This window comes from Hevea brasiliensis, chromosome 10 (genome assembly GCF_030052815.1).
Source record: "Hevea brasiliensis isolate MT/VB/25A 57/8 chromosome 10, ASM3005281v1, whole genome shotgun sequence".
NCBI lineage: Eukaryota > Viridiplantae > Streptophyta > Magnoliopsida > Malpighiales > Euphorbiaceae > Hevea > Hevea brasiliensis.
In genome coordinates, this window is record NC_079502.1 from 5408305 (window position 1) to 5429085 (window position 20781).

A 20781-nucleotide genomic window follows, 5' to 3' on the forward strand; every position below is an offset into this window, starting at 1 on the left:
AAATTTTTAGATTAGTTAAAAATAGATTAAATTATACATTTACAGGGATCAAATTGAACATTTTGATTTGATAAAACCCTCAACAAGCATCTGTTTCTCTGTCCCGAAGCAAACAAAAGAGAGAGATCCACATCCCGGTGCTTCTCTTTCACTCTTTCTAAAACCAGAAAGAAAAATCATCGATGGCTTTCACTTCGTTTCTTGGGAGACTCCTCTTTGCCTCAGTTTTTATACTTTCTGCTTACCAAGAGTAAGTTCATGCTGTAATTCATATTTATATATGCTTCTGTGTACTTGCTTTTGTTTCCTTTCAACCTTTCTTTCTACCTGGTTTATGGAAAATCTTCTCTCTTTCTTGTTCTTTGGTGTCTTATGCACTTTAGATTTGCTCTGGATCTGCAGGTTTATAATCCAACATTTTTATATTCTATTTTCTTCCATTAAGAAAGTTCTGCATTACATGGATAATACAATCTTGAAACATTTTTAATTTTGGTAGTTGTTAAGCTAACTCAGTACTGTTAATAATTTAGTCAAAGTGTTGGTCTTTATGCACATTAGATTTTGAGATTTTGTGTGTGTGTGTGTGTGAGAGAGAGAGAGAGAGAGAGAGAGAGAGAGTTTGGCAATGTGATGGATTAAGAAAACTTGTTAGGCGTGAAGAAAATTTAACTTGGTTTAGTGCATTTTTCTTTAAAAAAAAAATTATAACGAATATATGAAACTTTAGTAGGTTTTTACTAAGGTATATTGACTGAATAAGAGTTTATATGTGCTTTTATATGGGAACTCACGATTAAGCAGTTTCCGCAATATAAAACAACTTGAATTACCAAAATTTCAGACTTTGCTACTATTTTCAGCAGGTGAACGTATTTTCTGTAACTAAATGGATTGGAAAGTAGAGATAAAAAGAAAACTAGAAATCAATTTTGTTCAAGTAAGCATGTCCTTCAATTCATCCATTATTGAGAGAATAAATAGTTTGGAAAATCAACGTAAGTGATGTTGGTTTGGCATTAAAATCATTTAAGTGGCAACATTTTACAGAACAAGTATCTAAGTATAAAAAATCTCATGATGTTTCTTATGTTGATAATCAAATTTATGTACATCTACTTGCTTCATGTTGAGGATTGATACATTCATTGTTGTTTTAAGATTGGATGAGTTTTACCTACAAAGTTCAAAGATAAAGATATGTAGCTAACCATCTTGTTGAAGCTGTCTAGGGTAGAAGGCTGAAGATATTTATTTGGCTTAATCATTATTCTTCTTCTTCTTCTTATTATTATTATTATTATTATTTGCTTGGTAAATGATGTTTGGCTTATCTTGGAGTTTCGCTTGTTCACAAAATAGATTGACATTGCATGAACAAAAGTTTATACTCACTACATTTTGTAGAGATAATGATAGGTATGTAATAATATTCATACTTTGTAAATTGATATATAAAAGATATCTTAGAAGATGAACAAAAAAGAAATATAAATTTTTGTAGATGGATAATAGATTAAATGTTAGAATTTTGATAGTCTATAATTAAATATAAGAAGTGGTGTTCCCATGCCCAAGGCTTTTTGCTTTTAGGACTTTAGGAATGGTCAGATCCATGTTAAAATGTAGCAACTTCACTTTTGATCCAAGGTCCTCTTTATAATTTGGCATGTATTTCTTAAATATTTAGTGGTTTAGAAATTAAGTAATGGCCATTACGAAATGTAACGGACTTTATTTATAGGTTTTTTCCCCCATTACTTAAAGGCAAAAAGAATTTGTTCTTATAATGGCCATTTTGTCGGTTACTTAACAATAGCAGTGGTTATTTGCCATTTAGTAGCGGCAGCAACGATCTATTATCTCACCTATTTTCTTTTAAGCCAGATGGGGCTAGCATCTCTTTCTCATTCTTTTTTTTTTTTTTTTTTTTTCCTGGGGAGTTTTAAGCTGCTGTGTGCATTGTTATTAAATGCGAGAAAAGGCGTCAAGCGAGGAGCTAGGGGAGGCAAGGCGAGCACCTAAGGCTCCAAGGCGAGAGGTGTTAAAGGCAACGCCTTTGAAAAATAACGGAAACTTTTCATTTTTTTTTCTTTAATTTTTTGTTTTAAAACAACAAATAGTTAAAAAGTCATAACCTGTTCTCTCTGTCACGACGCCAACAGCGACATTGAAAAAGACTTGAGACCACAATAAAGTATTTTTTGATTTCTTCCTCTCTTACTCTCCTCTTCTTCTTCTTCTTCTTCCCTCTCTCTCTCTCCTCTCCTCTCCTCTCCTTTCCTCTCCTCTCCTTCTACTCTTCTCTTCTCTTCTCCTTCTTCTCTCTTCTTCTCTTCTATTTCTCTCAATCATGCAATATCAACACAACAACACTTTTTTGTTTTCTTTTTAACTTTTTCCTTCTTTTCTCTCCTCCTCTTCCTCCTCCACTTTTTTCCTCTTCTTCTCTTGTTCTCTCATTACGCCATCTTTTACGGTGGAACTTGTATTTTTTTTTTTGTTTCATTTTAATTTTTTTTATTAGATTTGTTACTTTTTAATTTTTTGTTTCATTATTGATTAGATGGGTTTTGTAATGTGCATTTTGCTAAATGGATGTTGTGATTTTGATATGATTTTCGTTAAATGGATATTATGATATGATGTGCTTGAGAAAAAATTGATGTGCATTTGCAAATAATTTTTTTTCATTTTGAAATGGGTATTGTGGCATGTTTTATAATTTCTCTATTTTTATTTCTTTTGCTGCAAAGATTATAGATGTGAAATGTTAATGTAAAGACAATGGTGGTATACAACTTCCTTTTAGGCATTACCAAATGTTGTAAAAGTCTTGTGTAATATTTTTTTTGTTTATTAAACTAGTTAAAAGTATGACATTTTTATGTTAAAATTATATATGTATATAAATAATTTGGGCAATTTAAGCTACGATGCTTTGCTTCAAAAAGGCCCCCGCCTCGCCTCTCGCCTCAGGCCATTGGGTACCCTATTGCCTTCGTGTCGCCTCTTGCCTTGATAACACTGGCTATGTGTCGCTTACTCTCTTAAATTTCCATCTTAACTTTTCTTTCTACAAATTTTTCACATCTCTCCTGATTTAAGATGATCAGCTATCTTTCTAGTTCTACACATCCATATCTTGCAAAAGGTGAGTTATTTATTTTTATTTTTGGTGTTTCTTGCTCATTCGTTGAAGGAAATTATGTTTAGTGCTAAGTTTTTTTGTTAAATTTATAGTATAAAGCATTATTCTTTACTATCTAGTATCTACATAGTTATTTTAGCTTTAAATTGATTAATGCTAACGATGTCTAAGAATGATGGATTATTTATGATTATTACTTAGTTGTGTATCTTAGTTTTACTTATATCTTTCAATATCTATTCATTTCTTGAACTTTGCAAACTTTTCAAAAAATTTGCGTAGTAATAGGCCTTTACCATTACATTGCAGCCACTGAAGACTTATTTCGGTTATCGTGAACATGATTTAACTCCATTTTTAGAAATATAGAATTCCACTTGAAACAACTGTCCAGATTGCAGACATGATATTATTTTTGTCTTGGTTGTCTCCTATCAAACTAAACATACTGAAACAAGGGAAAAAAAATGGTATGTGTGTAATGGCCGTATATTATTTCTCTATTTAGATCAAACATAATCCACACTTAAATTTTCATCTTGTTATTAGACAAAGAAAATAAGAGTACTACCATAGAAGTGATCGTTAGAAAGCTTTGCATGGGTGTTGTGACAAAAAAAAAAAAAAACTTTCTTTTCTGAATTACTCTTTTTATTTTGCATTCAATTATGATACTAAAGTACATTCTTAAGCCCTTGCTTACAAGCATGAAACTTTAAATTGAGAACAAATGTCCCACATTTGAAATACACACGCCAATTGAGTGACATATAAGGAAAGACCCGTAGACTCTTCTGTTCATATTTTATTGTATTATATAATACTACATGATATATTTCTCCATTTTAGGTTTAATGAATTTGGGGTTGATGGGGGACCAGCACTGAAAACTCTCAAACCAAAGTTTGAGGTGTTTACCAGCCACGCGCACTCTCATGCCGGCATACATGTACCAGAAATTGAAGTGAGAAGCTCTCTTTTTCTCTCTCACAAACACACATCTTTGTAAGATTGAGAGAAGCATAAAATTTGTCTTAGTAAAAACAGAAAAATAAAATTTAGAGGAGAAAAATGTTGTCAATTCAGAAGGCTGAAAAATGCCATTAAAATTAGTGGTTATATATATATATATATATATTCATCCCTTCAGCAAGCTTGCTATTTTAATGTCCTTGGGGCATTTTGCATCTGGAATTTTGAAGGTGGAAATTCTGTGTTTATTCTGCATCACAATTTGACTCTATCACTGCATGACACACCATTGGACAAAATCTACAGCCTCCATCAGAATGTTTTTGATGATCTCATGCATGTAATGAAAGTATGAAACTAGTGAGTAAAACCAATGTTGAATGGAGGCAACAATCAGAACATCTAATATTGAAGCGTTGAAAAGTTGGATTTTTAGCATGTTGCTTCTATATTTCCTGGCTCACATTTCACTGGGCTTGCTGATGTCATGTCTTTGAAACTTGAAATGGATTCTTGGCATGCCTCCTGTGTATTTCTCTGCAAATATTTAATTGATTTTACTTTTCAAGACAATAATTGTAATAGCTTAAATCAGTTGTTTAAATTGATTTTGATGTTTGAACTGATTTACACTTATTCAAGTAAATATACATGTGGTACTCAGACTAAATCTTATATATAGGAGACTAAGGGTTGAACTTGTATGGACAGGGCACACATCCAACTAAGAATTAACACATAATTAGAAATACCACAAGTTGTATTATTTCTGTTGTTGTTGTTGATGATGATTTTGATTAATAATGCACAGGTCAAACAGTTAGTCACTGCAGCTATAGTTGCCAAGGGTATTGGAGGCATCCTTTTTATTTTTGGCAGCTCACTTGGAGCCTATCTTCTGGTTAGTATAGAGATCATTCAATGTAGTTGACTTGGTTTTCTTGAAAATATTGTATATGAATATTTGTGTGTTAATATGTGAATTCAGTTTAATTTAGTTTTCCTCTCTTGGTACAGCTTCTGCATCAGATAATTGCTACGCCAATATTATATGATTTCTACAATTATGACGCTGAGGAGAGAGAATTTAATAAACTTTTCATCAAATTCACACAGGTTACTGTTCCTAATTCCCTTCATTGTTCTTGGTATTGGATATAGCCTCAAATCATTCTGCATTCCGTATGATATACACGAAATACTAAGTATCTTAAATGTTCATCTATGCAGAATATGGCACTTTTTGGGGCACTTCTGTTTTTCATAGGGATGAAGAACTCAATTCCCAAAAGACATCACAAAAAGAAGGTTCTCAAAACAAAAACTTATTAGAAACAAATGGCCATTAATTGGTAGGGATCTTGTTCAAAGAGGAGCTTACTGGGGTAATTTCCTTTTCTTTTTTGGGTTCTTGAAACTCATTTCATAATTCACTAGGATCTTCTTCTGTGTATGGATAGGTGCCTTTTTATTTATTGTTTTAAAGAAAAATATACCCCCTCATGTAGTGCATTTCTTCCCCACATTTCATGGGGATATATTATATTTATGAATCTTATAGTTTTTATGTTTTGTTAACATAAGATGTAGTTTCACTTTTATTCTATATTAAAAGAGGGAAGGGACCAGTGCCTACTTCATTTAGCTGACTTGCTAAAGTATTAGTGTTCGACTGCAATGGTTTAACTGACACAGGCCAAAAGCTTGAGCTATGAGCTAAAAGAAATCTTTCTATTCAACTCAATTCAACAAGTTAGTTCTAATTCTGTAAAATTGGGGCCAATTGTATGGATAATTGTCCTTCATCCTATTTAGTTTAGGGTTTCATCTATGGAAAAATCTTTTGCTAAATCTTTTCGCTATATTCTGCATCTTCATCTTAGCAGTATGAAATGGGAGTTTGTCATAGATTAACGAGTATTTTGTGTCAAGTCAAAATGGTTTGAAGTAGCTCTCTACTCTAACTTGTGATCTCTTCTCTGTCGTTCATTCTTTATCACTAGAGCAGTACAATGAAATACTTTTGCAAGCTTGTTCTTGAAGTGAACAAGCTAAATATTATCACCGATTTAAGGTTGATTCATTTTTAATTTTATTTTAAAAAAATTCTCAATCACATATTGTCATCCATGCGAGATATTTGCTTGTGAAGCTTGGGGCCCAGGTACTCATGTATATGTCTTAGTTGTAGGATCCAGGTAATCTTTGGAACATTGGTTGATTAATTATAACCACTTGTTGGCCTGTAATTTCTGATTGTTTGGTTTTCAAATGTTTTTTCCTTCCTCTTTTTTTCAGTTGCTTTCGTTGCTTGCTAATTATACTGACATGGGTGAGTTTGCCCCTTTCTTGGTGTTTTGGGTATTGAACTCTTTATTTTGTTTCTATTTCCCTTGTTTTGTTCTTTAGTCTTGTTTTTTGTCCAGCTCAAGCATTGTAGATTCTACTGTGGACCTTGTGGTTTGTGATTGCTACGTCCCATAAAGCAAACTTGTCATATTTAAAAATAAACCATTTTCTGTTATTTTTTTCAAAAACTAAAAAGACAAGAAAATCTTGATGATGTTTGTGGATTGTGACTGCTCTAGGAAATTCATATTACTGAATACCCAAGATGTTTGCACTACTGTTATCCATTTGTTTTTGAAGTACTTGTACCAGATGAATGCATGTCCACTCCTTTACCATTGTCTTTATGTGTACAAACAAAATGCTTCCTAGATTTTTTATTTTTTTAATATATCAGAAATTTCTGGAGTAGAGAGTCACTGTAATTGAATTTATGATATTTTATGTTATTGATGGATGTTTGATCATTGTGTTAACACAGTTTTTGATCTAAATTCAAGTTCCTTGAATGAACTGAAGTGCTGAACTGAAAGATTTCATGACTATAATAGAAAAATTGAAATCCTTGTTTTTTTTTTTTTTTTTTTTTTTTCAAGGAATGAGAAATTTTCATTATATCATGCAATCGGTTGCATAAAATTGATTTAAAAGAAACCCATATAAATTTCCAATTTTTGGAGTCATCATAGTATTAAAATATCTCTACTAGATGCCTTGAGTATAAAGAGAGAGATTGCACTGACAATTATAGAAAAGTGAAAATGGAATGAGCAAGTCTCAACTTCTTTGGCTACATCAGAAAGATTATTATTATTGGAAAATTGGAAAATTTTGTTAAATCGTGTCGTAAGAAAGTAAGTTTATTTTATAATAAAATAAAATAATCATAGAATACATATAAATAATTATTCACATATAATGCATTTAAGTCAGTTAAAATCTAAAATGTCACATCTCAAACTCTTAATGTTTGTCATGAGCTTACCTCTATCCTTTGTATTGATGCCCATAGGGCTTGTAATGCAAATTTTCTTTGCATTTAATAAAAAAAAAAAAATATCTCAAACTGTTATTAAAGCAAATGGCAATTTATAATTAATTTTTATAATATTATGAGGTTTTATTTTTATTTTTATTTTTATTTTTTTTTAATTTATTTGCCATAAAAACCTCATAATATTTGTATGGAAGTAGACATATAATGAGGCAAGACAATTAAAGAAAAGGTCCTTTCTCTATCTCTCTATCTCCATGGGGCAAAGCAAAACAGTTGGAGGAAAAGACATCCTATGCTTCCCTCATGCAATATGTGTAGTCTTATCTCCAGATTATGAGGCTTTTAGAAAGGCCAAAATTCCATACTCTTATCTGTTTTGTCTTTTGCTGATCATTTACATATACAAACAAATCATTTTTCTATCATCAACATTTAAAATAATATTTTCTTTTTTACTTTTTTTTTCAATTGAAATTTTTATATATTATAATAAGTATGGCAGAGCATTTTAAGGACTTGGGCCATAGTTCTCCTAAAATTTTTAAAAATTTATCATATTATTATTTAACTATTTTTAATATATATTCTTATTATTGGATTATTATTGTGATTTAGTAGTGTTTAAGTTTTTATTAATTTTTTTTAACTTTAAATTAAAAAATATAAATATTTCTATTATAATAGATGCATATAATATACATTACTATTTTAAATTAATGCACTCTAACTCAATTTATTAATATTTGATTATAAATTTAAAAATTTTTCATAAATTAGTAATATTTTAATTTGTTTTATTATTATTTTTTAATCAATTTAAACTTTATTCATTAGAAAATTTGCAAATTTTTTTATTATAATAGATTATATGTACAATAAAATTTTGCATATCACTGCAATCATAGTATATTTCTTATTTTGCTCCCCAAGATCACATCCTAGCTCTGCCACTTATAATAAATTTGATATTATGAGATGATTTTAGAATATTTTGAGAAATTAAAAAAAAAACATATAAATGCCAAATCATTTATAAACCTATCAAAATTCTTTCAATTTTTCTAATTTTCTTATTCTCTAAACACTCAAATTCTTTATTTTTGACCAACGTTTCATCAAATTTTAATTTTTCACTGCAAATTTTCCTATATTTCACTTTATTTTTCCCTTTAAAAAATGTCAAGCCATGGTTCTTCTAGTCATCACAAAGAGAAATTAGAAAATTTTAATTTTCAACCGATGGGCATTAACACAATGAACAATTGTTGAATGGTTAATTATCTTTTGCTTATCAAACCTACTTTCGAGTCAAGAATTACGACCATCAAAGCCATAGCTCAAAATTATCGATTCTAGTTTAGAACCGACTCAAAATCGAACTGTGGTGAGGTCTACTAGTAACTGCTCTATTTAGACGTGGGTCTCTCTCTCTCTCTCTCTCTCTCTCTCGCCCACCATTGCCCATTATTTGCAGACATGGAAGTGATCATTTCCACTGCTGCAAATTCAGTTCCCCGTGATCAAGATGATGAGTCCATATACAACAAAGCTGAGCAAGTGAAGGCATTTGATGACACTAGAGCTGGTGTTAAAGGACTAGTTGACTCTGGTGTGACCAAGATCCCTACTTTTTTTGTCCACCCACCAGAGAACGTGCAGAGATCATCATCATCTAACACAAGTTATAGCAGTAGCAACCTCCAGCAGGTCCCGGTGATAGACTTGGAAGGCATTGAAACATGTGGACGGCGGCTTAAGGTGATTAATGAGATTAGAAATGCATCAGAAACATGGGGTTTCTTTCAAATGATTAATCATGGAATTCCAGTTAATGTTCTGGATGAGATGTTGGCAAGTGTTAAACGATTCCACGAGCAACCCCAGGAGGTGAAGATGGAGTGGTACTCTCGAGACTCTAAGCGCCCAGTGAGGTTCTTCTGCAATGGAGATCTCCTTGTTAATAAATCACCAGCAAACTGGAGAGATACCATAGCATTTGATTTTCAGGACGGAGAACTAGACCCCTGCCTCTATCCTCAGATATGCAGGTATTGGAAAATTAGACTAGTTCTTTTATTTTTTTATTAATCTAATTATATATTCTGGTAGGATTGGTAAGGTGATGTGATATGAATATGAGAGGAAAGAAAATGCAGATATTAGAATGAAATGAATTGGGATGTTGCAGAGAAGCTGTGAGTGAATACATAAAGCACGTGATAAAGATGAGTAAGACAATAAGTGAACTATTATCAGAGGCACTAGGGCTTCGCAGAGACTACCTTTCAGAGTTAGAGTGCATGGAAACTGAATCTTTGGTGTGCCACTACTACCCCATTTGCCCTGAGCCAGACTTGACCCTTGGCACCACCAAGCATACAGACCCTTCTTTTCTCACCATACTGCTGCAAGACAACACAGGTGGACTCCAAGTTCTTCATCAAAATCAATGGGTTGATGTGCCTCCTGAAGAAGGAGCTCTTGTAGTAAACATAGGGGACTTCATGCAGGTAAACTTTAATTTTCCTAATTACTGCATGACAATGCTAATTTTTATTAATTTTTTCAGTATTAGAATTCTTTTTTTTTTTTTGTTTACTTCCATTATTAGATTTTAAAATTTTAAAGCAGAATCAACAAGGAGAGTAATTAATTCTTTTAAATTTTTCCAATGATATAATTTATTTCTTTTACTTGAAAATTATAATTTTATAAAAATTTTTCGGTGGACATAATTTTATAAGAATTTAATTCAATTGATTTATTTTTTTATCAATTTTTATATTTAAAATAAAAAATATAATTTTTTATAATTTTTAAAAAATAAAATCAAATATAAATATATAAAAATTTAATTAAATTCTTTTATTTCAAATTATTTATTTTATCTAGTGTAAAATTCCACAACTGATAGAGCACCTTCAATCTATCGGGAAAGTTTGAAAATAGAGCTGAGGCTCTGTAAAATACAAAATCTAATAAGAAAGTAAGCGGATAAAAACTATAGCATTTTGTTTTTCAGAAATTAGACAAAAATTAACCATAAATGAGAAGTACAATATGAAATGTAGAAAAATCACAAGGATTATCACCAACATAAAAATTATCCATTCATATTAGAATTCAAAGTAGATGAAAAATTGAAGTAATACTTATGGCCTGTTCTTGAACTTGGTTTCTTGTTTTATTTTTGTCCATTAACTTTAATTTATTATTAAAAAATTTCTGAATTTTCTTTTTATTTTACAAAAAACCCTGTAACTTGCTATAACATGTGGTTAAAAAATAAATCAAATTATTTTTTTATTTTTTTTTTCTCTTACAATCCTAACCGTTTCAACCACTATTTGAATTTAACACAAAAATATTAATTTCATCACAATGATCTGTTCCTAGTTTAAAAAGATTTTCTAAAAGAAAACCTACTATTGCATGTTAGAGAAATTTTTTATTAAACAAAATTAAAGTATAAGAATTATTTTTAGTAACAAATTAAAATTAAGAAATAATAGTGAAACATGAGGCAAGATTCAAGGACAAATTATAAAATTTACCAGAAAATTGTAATAAAAGAAGGATTAAATCATTTTCTAGTGTCATGAACTGCATTTTCCCATCTTTGCTATTCTCCATTTCTGTAGCTTATCAGCAATGACAAGTTCAGGAGCGTGGAGCATAGAGTATTAGCTGGAGGGATCAGGCCCAGGACTTCAATAGCATGCTTTTTCTATCCAAGTACAGCAAATAAATTTAAACCCTATGGAGCAGTACAGGAACTTCTATCTGGCAATCCACCCATATACAGGGAAACTCATATTGCTGAGTATTTGGCCTTCTTCAGGTCCAAAGGATTAGATGGTATTCCAAACCTCCCTCATTTTAAACGTGCATGAGCCCCTGTTCTTGGTGCACAATTATAACTTGCTGGAAACTGAAATCATCTATCCAACTCATATCTGTAATAAAGTTATCTACTCCCCGTGACATTCTTTTGTTCTTCCATAGATTCATTGAAACTAGCTAGTTGCAAACTTTTAATTAGTAAAGATACAAATGAGAGATGGAATTAACCAAGAAAGATACTGATAATGTAATACTGAACAATGGCTTCCTACATTATTTCATAATTTAACTTTCAAACAAATGATGGGTTTAAATCCGGGAGGAAAATGGATGCTTATCACACGCATTGCCAAGTACAAGATAAAGAAGCCCTTCACATAAATGCTGGCCTTCATTTCTTCTCCTTTCCTTTTATTTTAGGAAAAGGGGAATACAAACAAGAATCACAACTAAAAAAAATGCCATTCAAAGATCACAAATTACTAGCTATTTTACAGTGGAGCAACACCACAATCTCCAAGAGCTGACTGGCCTTTGTTGCTAGTTTGAAGTTTTTGGTTGCAATATCTGCACCAGTGACCATAAGATATCCATTCTATGCATAACTCTGTTGTTTTGTCCCTGTAATGTTTCATAATACAATATTATTTCTAAATAAAGAAATTCTTCAAACAGCATTCCCAAGCGTTAAAATAGATGATGGATGCATATCATACGTTTTTGCAGCTCACATCATGCAATTTAGTAACCGACCAGTTTCTACCATCATTAATATCATAGATATTTCCACTCATCTTTATTGAAAATCTAAATACAACAAAGGCCACAACACATTTTACTGTTAGCATTTTTTTTTTCCAAGTACTGAGTATATACTGATATTCCATTCTACGTAATATGAAGGTCGAATACATATATACAGTTTGTAACCCAGGTTGTTTTGTTAGCAAGATGGAAGTCATGTCTATAACCCAATCAAAGTTTTATACAAAAAAAAAAAAAACCCAATCAAAGCAATTCCTACAATCCAATAAACAAATAAAGGATAACTGAAAAGTAAAAATTAATGACTTTGCACATACTTCAAAATGCTCTATTTTAAGCCATCCGGAACTAGGCCAGTGGTTTTGGAAGGTGTATGTGTGTTGGAGAGTTTAGGTAGAAATAATATGCTCAAGCATCAATGGTACTAAAGACGAAGAGATGCTATCTTTTAATCTTGTAGGTAAACAATTATTTACTTCTCCCATTCGTATATGCAAATTAACTTGTACACAACAAACACTTATTCCTATCATTCAACACAAGGGAATAAATATTGTAACAGTAGAAAATATTCTGACAATGAATTCTGTGGGCATAGTACAAAATTATTCAGACACGCCTTAGGCTCAAGGCTCATCAGGCTCCAACCCTAGAGAGTATTTGGAATTAGCATCGCTGGTAATAACTAGTTGCCAAAATCTCATCAAACCAGCACACTCAGGATTGCAAACCTCCCATATTTTCATTTTCAACACTACCACTCTCTTATTATCTTTAAAAAATATATATATTACATCTACACCTATTTCAAGATCTATGTCAAAAAACAAAGGAAAAACATCATCTACTAAATTGAAAACTAATGCTCCTTTAGTTCTTAGAAATAAGGAAGATGATAAAGATATTGATTTTGAAGGTGAGTATCAAGAGGATGAAGGTGTAGTAGAAGATGAAGAAATTTATTGCGCTATTCTTGATGAAGATTAAAGGGTAGTTATTTTATGATTGCTTGACTTTAGTTTTGAGACATTGAATTTCAATATATTAGTTTAAACTTTTAGTAGTTTATTTTTATTTTATTTGGATTGCAAAATTTTCATTACTTAAATGCTTATTAGTTATTGTTATTTTTAGTTTTATGCTATTTGAAGTTTGATGGAATACTCACATTTATTCGACTATTATAGATTTTTTTATTTCTTCTTATTTTTGTGCCTCACCTCGTTCATCCGGAGGCCTATGCCTTGTGCCTAGGCTCTAGGACCCATTGGTGCCTTCATGCGCCTTGAGCCTTTAATAACTATGATATGCCCATACATATGCTTCCACACAAGACAAATATATATGAATTTTTGAACAATATTATTAAACAGGTTTTAAATTGGCAATGAACTTCACTAAGATGAAGCGAGAGAAAATGAATGTCTTATTCCCACCGTGCCAGAGAATTGATAGAAAAGAATTCTGACCATACCTCAACCATGAAACATATCCATATCTTCTCACCATGCACTTCTGTAATCCCTTTCAAAATTGTCAGACCCAAGCTTCTGATAGCTTCTGCTATCTCAAGAAAATGACTGCATTCCTCACATAGCATCTGCATAGTCAACCAAAATATTTCAAAATATTGAAAATTAAAGCACAGAATCAAGTGACATTGTCCCCAAAGATACTTAGATTGCTATGCCTCTTTTTTCTCTTCTCTTTTCTTTCTGCTTTTTTGATTTCTTTTGTTCTTAACTTTCTCAATTTAATTGTTTTCCCTTTTTTATATTAAAAAAAAAAAATCTTTGATGTGATAAAGATGCTAATAAGGGTGTGTGATCCAATAGCATGGATAACATGTGAGAAAAATACTTAACATTGTTAGTGGACTAACAGTCACTGCTAACCAGATGGTACCACTTTAATAAAAAACAAAACACAAAAACCACACAGTACATCTTTTGAACTTTACCTAATAATGAAGCTAAAAGCAAAATTTACATATTTGACATGAACTTACCTCCACAAGCATCTGCCCATTCTTGTTTAGGTTCTCTACCATTATTGAAGAAACTTTTAGGTGGCCTCCCACCTCCACTGCCCAGCTTGAACCCTTTTCATAGTTAGAGGCATCTGTTCCCTTCTGATACATCTGCAAATTCAGTAAAAGGATGACTATAGGCAGAAGAACAATCACAAAACTGAACAAAAAATATGCTATATCCAAGTGGTAACTGAAATAGCCAAGTTGCTGAATATTAGCATCTTCATATTGTGTGGTAACAGACTTGAAAACATTGCATGTCATTCAGTGGATGCTGTGGTAAAACAGAATTATGTCCATTAATTTACTGATACCAGAATTTACAAGTTTGCAGTAACAGGGATAGGCGCTTTGCAGAAAGCATTCTCCAGGAGCAAATAAAGACAATGCACACATCAAGTCAACAAATTTAAATTTCCTCTATCAAACATATGGAGATTGACTGAAATCATTATTTACAGAAATAGGTCCCCCTTACAAGGGAAGGGTCTTAACCTTTACCTTCGATTCAGCACATTTATTGAGCTTGTCAGCATGTTTCGTGATACTTTCTAAAAACAGCATGTGTTTGATCGCGCGCTCCAGCAGGGAATCAATACTGCACTGTGCAATTTATTGAAATCTTCAGTACATATCTTGCAGGGATTTACATAAATAGGAACTGTACCTACCACATCATCAAACTCAACTGGACAATATGAAAGTTACCTTTGCCCCATTGGGTACGAGCTCCCTCAGCTCTTTAATACGATCTTGAATCAGTTGTCTGTCCCTTGGTCTAGGCCTGCAGCTTTCACCAGGTCTTGCCCTCTTTTTGTTGTTCTTAGCTGGTTCTGGGCGCCTATCCAACTCTTCACTACAAGTACTTGGACAAGTTGATGAAAATCCTCTAGAAGACATTGCAGCATACACCCCTGTTGAGCTTGAGCAATTCTGCGTATCCTCTTCAACAACAGACTGCTTAATTGAATAACCAGCTGAACAAATAATATGTTTTGTCTGGCTAGGAGGCTCTGGAATTTTCCCAGTTGTTAGCAGAGATTGAACTGATTTACAGACTGATCTCTCACTTTTCACATCACTGCTGCTATGGCAAACTTTACCTACTACTGCTTCTAAAAGATTTTCTGGACTTGTGTCAAATGTCATCTGGCTAATACTTATCCCCTCTGGCACCTCAACAATGTTCCCAGATTCAGTCTTATCTGCTTCACAATCAATGTACAAACACCCTTTTGAAAAAGCTAGTCCTAGAGCTTCATGTAGCTCACAGCCAGCAGAGAACTTTAAAAATGCATTCGAGTCGTCTAAGTGACTTGACTCAGCTTGATACTCCAGCTTCTTCTCCAACTCTTTTTTGACGTTCATGTCTGAAGATTCAGGCATGTTCACCACCCCATTTAGGTAAACATCCATGCCATCTGACTTAGGTCTATCACAAACAGTAGAATCAAGGAGGTCCACAGGGTAGTTCACAAGATCAGCTCCAAAGTTTTCATTAGGAAGTACAACATTATATAACTTTATATTATCCTTAACAGAATTATTTAAATGTGAAGTTACATTAAGTTTTGATCCCACATCTGGATTTTTCCAAACACTATTCTCCCCTCCACATTTTTGCTCATCTACAAAATCTATTCCTACTTGATTTTGCTGCTCCAAATAGGAAATACCAGATCCAAGATGAAGTAATTTGACACTCTTATCATTCTCCAGTGTAGATAATACATGCCCTCCATGTTTATTTGCCACTTCATCTGCTGTATTCTGATCTATACCAGGAAGGGAACAAAAATAAGAATTATCACTTTCTTTCTGTAAATAAGGAAACATAGGCAACTGGTTGTTTGGCCCTTCCTTGTAAATAGCTTTATCTAGATTGCATAGACTATCAGGAATAAGCTCTGATTCTGAATCCAATCCTTTTGTACGTAAATCTGGCTGAAAAGAGGAAGCACTCAAATTTTACCATGATATCTCACATTTTCATGATGCATTCTATAAACAGAAAATTAATAAACTTGTAGCACACACATGCATTCACAAACAGAAATAAAGAGGGAGAGATGATTACCAGATATAAAGAACTCTTCATACTATATTGTAGTGCACCAGTAATGTGCCCAACTGAGGAATCTTGAAGGGATAGAAAGACATCTTTTATATGGGTTACCAGCTTCAGATCCTCAGCAACCTGCTCCACTCGAATGTAAACAGAAAAGCAAACCCATATATTAACAACATTTAGATGATAAGCTTACATATGTAATGTATGAATGTTTAACATGTTTTGCTATGAACTAACCCAACACATTATATCTGTCAATTGTCATAATAAAATCTGAATCTCAGAGAATCAATAAGACATTACCCCAAATCAAGCAGAAAATATACTACTATAAAATTAGATGCCTGAAATACAAAAGATTTTGGACTGCAGGATACATGAAATCATGATTTTTTTTTTTCTTTTAATTGGGGCCTCTGGGGCCAAGATTCCAAGGGTCATTAATGTGCAGTGTAAGAGTACAGAGTACTGAATGGGGTAAAAACTGTTTCTCTAGGGCCTTTGGGCCAAGATCCAAGGGTCATTAATGTGCAGTGCAAGAGTACTGAATGGGGTAACCACTCTGGTGCTCTATGGGAATACATGCTGCCCCTCTTTGTATGTTATAATCGCAAGGCAGTAATTATATGAGTTTGTAGGTTATAATCCCTCTTAAGGCAGTAATTATATGATGACAATGACTTTTGACTCTTCACTTTTAACCTAACTTATCCTTGTAAAAGACAATTTAAAAACCAGTAACATATCAACTCATGTTACTCCAACTCTTTACCTTAGCCTAACATACCATATCTGTGTCAAAGACAAATTAGACATCTATAACAGGGATGAGTACGTGCATGACATCAGTCTCAGACTGATCAATATCGCTTATAGTCATAGTCGAACATTTATAAGTGGCACCTCCCACCACACCCATTCCCTCCAATAACTAAAATTTCTACCATTATCATTGTAAAATAGATCTGAAATGAATACATATCTGGAATGGGCATTATTGAGACTCCTCTGACCCTTTGTCAAGTTAAGAAGACTTTTAAGAGGAAGTAACTTGTGTTTGCAACCTGTTACTTTAACGTTCACTTCTCTTATAATGCGCCATACTGCTAAAACAGTTTATTGAGAATTGGAATATCAAACATCGCACCATATATGCTGCAAACCTCATCTTCGAGTTCAATGATTAATGACCAAGCATGGATTTAAGAGTCCACTAAAAACTTAAGTTAGCAATTGGCTTACTTTATTCAAAGAGCCGAGCTGTACAACTCCATACGGAACAACAGCTACGACAACAATGGTCTGCAAAGCAAACAAATGAAATTTTCATCCATATATATCTCAAATTAGTAGAATAAACTAAGAGGAGGCAAACTACCATCAGCACACAGCAAGAATTATTTTTTTTTTCTTATTTTTGATCTCAACAGGACAGAACTTGAGACAATTATGGATTGTGTCTACTACCCTATGGCTGATTCAATGCACCAAGCCAGATAACCATTAAGAACAAAAACAAGCTAATATTTGGAGTATAAAGCCATGAATCCAAAAAGAAGTAACTGTATTAAAATCATTATTTTAAAGGCAATGTAAAGCACTACATTCACCACTCTATCCAAGATTGATGATTACAGATGTGAACATTAAATACTACTAAGGTTGCAAGGAAATTGTGTGAAATAATATTAACATTAAAACGAAAGCAGGCATACCTTGATCCCAGCTGAAAACTGACTTTGCCAGCCGTCTGAGAACTGAAAAATTAACCCCAAGAAAATTCAAGGATTATGGAGAGATATAAAACAAAAATTTCTACACTACTTCAGCACCCATTTTTTGTAACATTTTTCATTACAAATGCAAAACATTGTAATTCGACTATTACATTAGGAAGAATAATACTCACCTCAAATGAGATGGAACTGGTTACAAGTTTATCTGCAATGATCCATCGATGTTTTCCAGTAACTGCCACCTGTCCAACAATCCTGCAAAACAAAAGAAGAGTCTGACCTCAAATCATGCTGATCAGTAAGAAAATTTTGAAAGTGAGCGATACAGATTTCTGAAATTTAAAAGAAAACGTTTAATTAATGCGTGCATGGAAAAAAAAGATGTTAGGCCTAGACAAATAAGACTATGAGGCACACTTGAAAATTAAACATCTCCTTTTCACAGTTCTCCCAGAATTACATGATAGTTAGGGAAGTAAGGAAGAAGTAGCGTATTCATTCATGAAGATAGCCATACCCTTCTCCAAGACAATAGACATGATATGACATCTTTGCCACAGCTAATCCAAGCGGGTCATGTGAATAACGCCCACCACACAAGTGTTCTAATGTCTCCCTGAAGCACTTACTCTCTAAAGGATCATGTTGCTCACAATTGTCATAGTAAGCATCTTCCCAAGTTAACACCCTGTTGAACATTAAAATACTAAACAAAATTAGAATAGAGTTCAAGGCAAATGTTATGGATGTCTACCTCCTTCACCAAAGACAATATTAAACTGCCACTCAGTATCAGACCAGCTATGTTTGGACATGAAGGAACATTATTTCCATAATTAGTACACATGAGCAGTTGGTAATATCCTCCTATTTTGTTCTCTTCATAGAGTTATAAAAGCCAAAGCCCATAGAAAAAATCAGTATCTAAAATTCAATGGTTGGGACCAGTAAATAGTAGAATGGCTTGCTCAAAACCCTCCCAAACTAAGTTAAACCCAGCATGCTATACACCATCATAGCCCCAAAATGATTCTTTGGAAAATAAAAAAAAAAAAAAAAAAAAAAAGAAACACTGGACCACAAGACAACCAATCTCCTGATGATCAACTTAAAATTGACCCAAACACTAAAAATGCATTACATATCATATATGCCTGTAAGTGCTAAAATTCCCATTTTGACTATAACAAGAAGTATCAAGATATCCATCAGAAAAGCAACAAAATCACTAATTATATATGCTTACAATTAAAAACACCAAAGAGCAAGTTTTACTAACTTACATGCGAGCTCGATGCTTGAGCTTCCAAAACACAGCGTACTTCCACTCGGTGTTGAAGCAGAGGCTCCTTAGTGTATTATGCAAGTCAGTTCCCATCCTCCCTCAAAATTCCTAAAACCAGCCCGCCACCCTAAAAACGATGCACCTCCACCACCAACCAAACCAACTTTATCAGTTAAATAAAACCTCCACCAAAACAAAAACCTAATTCCACCCAAGCTAGCTTCCCCTGTAAGAGCCTCTTCCTGCCTGTTTTCTCCGTAAACCCGCTCGTGCCTTTATCGGTGGTCCTACTGTAGCCAAAAGCAGACGATCCCTACCCATTCCTCACACCACCCCCCAACAACCAGGCTAAAACCCCTTTCTCCGCTAAACTCTACTACCTCTCACAAATCTCACAATCTGAAATAAAAATTCAAACTTTCAAGATCTATAGCAAAGATTTCAGAGTACCAACAGTTACTGCAGTTTGCCATGCACTTGGTTGAAAATATTCCCTTCCAAAACCAATTTAGAACGAAAAATGTATAGCAAAAGCCTCTAACTTATATCAGACGACATGGATCACTCAAATTATAAGCTCAATCTTGCCAGGAAAGAAAAAAAAAATACACACGAAAATGAAACCGATTTCGCTACTTTTACACAGAAATATTGAAGCCAAAACTGTAGAAACAGCGATCAAGGGATTACAGCTTCAAAAAGGAGAGAGTAAAGATTAAATCTTTTTGCTAATAGTAATGATAATTGAACCAAAGTTTGAAGCTTTCAGTTACATTCATTTACATAACTTAGAATTCAGTTAAAGAAAGGAAAAGAAAAACTTTTTTCCACTGGTTTTAGAGAGAGAAAAGAGAAGCTTCAATGGCTTTTTCGCAGAGCTTTGAGAAAGAGAAAGAGGAATGTTTTTTCTTAAGCAAACAACAACACCATTTTCAATTTGGCCGATTAATTGGGCCTTATATACACAGCCGCTATTTGGTGCACCTTGTTCATTTTAACTTTTTTGACAAAAATGCTAGTGGCACCTTCTTCTATCCTGCGCACCCAGTACATTTTAGACTTCATAGCCTCTTTCCTTCAACAGTTCACGCTAGGAGAGAGAGGAAAAAGAGAAACAAAACAATTTCCTCCCTTTTTTTTTTCACTTTGAGAAAGAGAATTGAGGTTTTGGGTTTATGAGTTTTGGGGATATATATTTATGGAAGCACCAAAATGGGTTATGGGTTATGAGTACACTTTCTAAGTAGTGTCATTTTATGGCCAACAAAATGATGCCCAAGTGAAGAAAATGCTTCTTATCTCTCCATACACAATATTTTGCTTTTTCCCTCTCAATCTCTCTCTCTCTCTCTCTTTGTCCATTACATTTCTCAATCACCCTTTTTAAACCCAATGAACTTACCCTTCTTAGGACCCTTTTCAACAATCATTTTATTGCCAAAAAGTTGTGACACCTACACCCTCAATTGCCAATTGCCATTGTGCTCTTCACACTCCACATTTCTTAAATTTCTATGAAAAATAAAGAGGAAGAATTGAAACATTGCTATTATTTTCCTCTTCCCACTACCTTCCTCTTT

General features: G+C 33.1%; 3 protein-coding genes across 4 annotated transcripts; 2 read left to right on the top strand and 1 right to left on the bottom strand.

The window, feature by feature from the left end:
* The first annotated feature begins 60 nt into the window (after positions 1-60).
* LOC110648406 (uncharacterized) lies at positions 61-5688 on the top strand. The gene is made up of 5 exons (XM_021802625.2): positions 61-250; positions 4001-4115; positions 4935-5024; positions 5141-5239; positions 5354-5688. The coding sequence occupies exons 1-5, from the start codon at positions 183-185 to the stop codon at positions 5453-5455; spliced, it is 474 nt and encodes a 157-aa protein (XP_021658317.1). The 5' UTR covers positions 61-182; the 3' UTR covers positions 5456-5688.
* Positions 5689-8454: 2766 nt separating this feature from the next.
* Positions 8455-11455, top strand: LOC110648404 (1-aminocyclopropane-1-carboxylate oxidase homolog 1). Its single transcript, XM_021802619.2, has 3 exons — positions 8455-9517; positions 9658-9979; positions 11111-11455. Exons 1-3 carry the CDS (start codon positions 8946-8948, stop codon positions 11360-11362), a joined length of 1146 nt encoding a protein of 381 aa, XP_021658311.2. The 5' UTR covers positions 8455-8945; the 3' UTR covers positions 11363-11455.
* An 80-nt stretch (positions 11456-11535) lies between these two features.
* Positions 11536-20328, bottom strand: LOC110648403 (transcription factor bHLH155). Of its 2 annotated transcripts, XM_021802617.2 has the most exons (11): positions 19200-20328; positions 18434-18604; positions 18090-18171; positions 17896-17937; positions 17423-17482; positions 16187-16306; positions 14818-16053; positions 14611-14712; positions 14086-14217; positions 13552-13677; positions 11536-11933 (listed from the first exon to the last, which is right to left on the bottom strand). In XM_021802617.2, the coding sequence occupies exons 1-11, from the start codon at positions 19292-19294 to the stop codon at positions 11853-11855; spliced, it is 2247 nt and encodes a 748-aa protein (XP_021658309.2). In that variant the 5' UTR covers positions 19295-20328; the 3' UTR covers positions 11536-11852. The 2 variants fall into 2 exon arrangements, with proteins under 2 accessions (XP_021658309.2, XP_021658310.2); XM_021802618.2 differs by lacking the exon at positions 18434-18604.
* Positions 20329-20781: the final 453 nt, after the last annotated feature.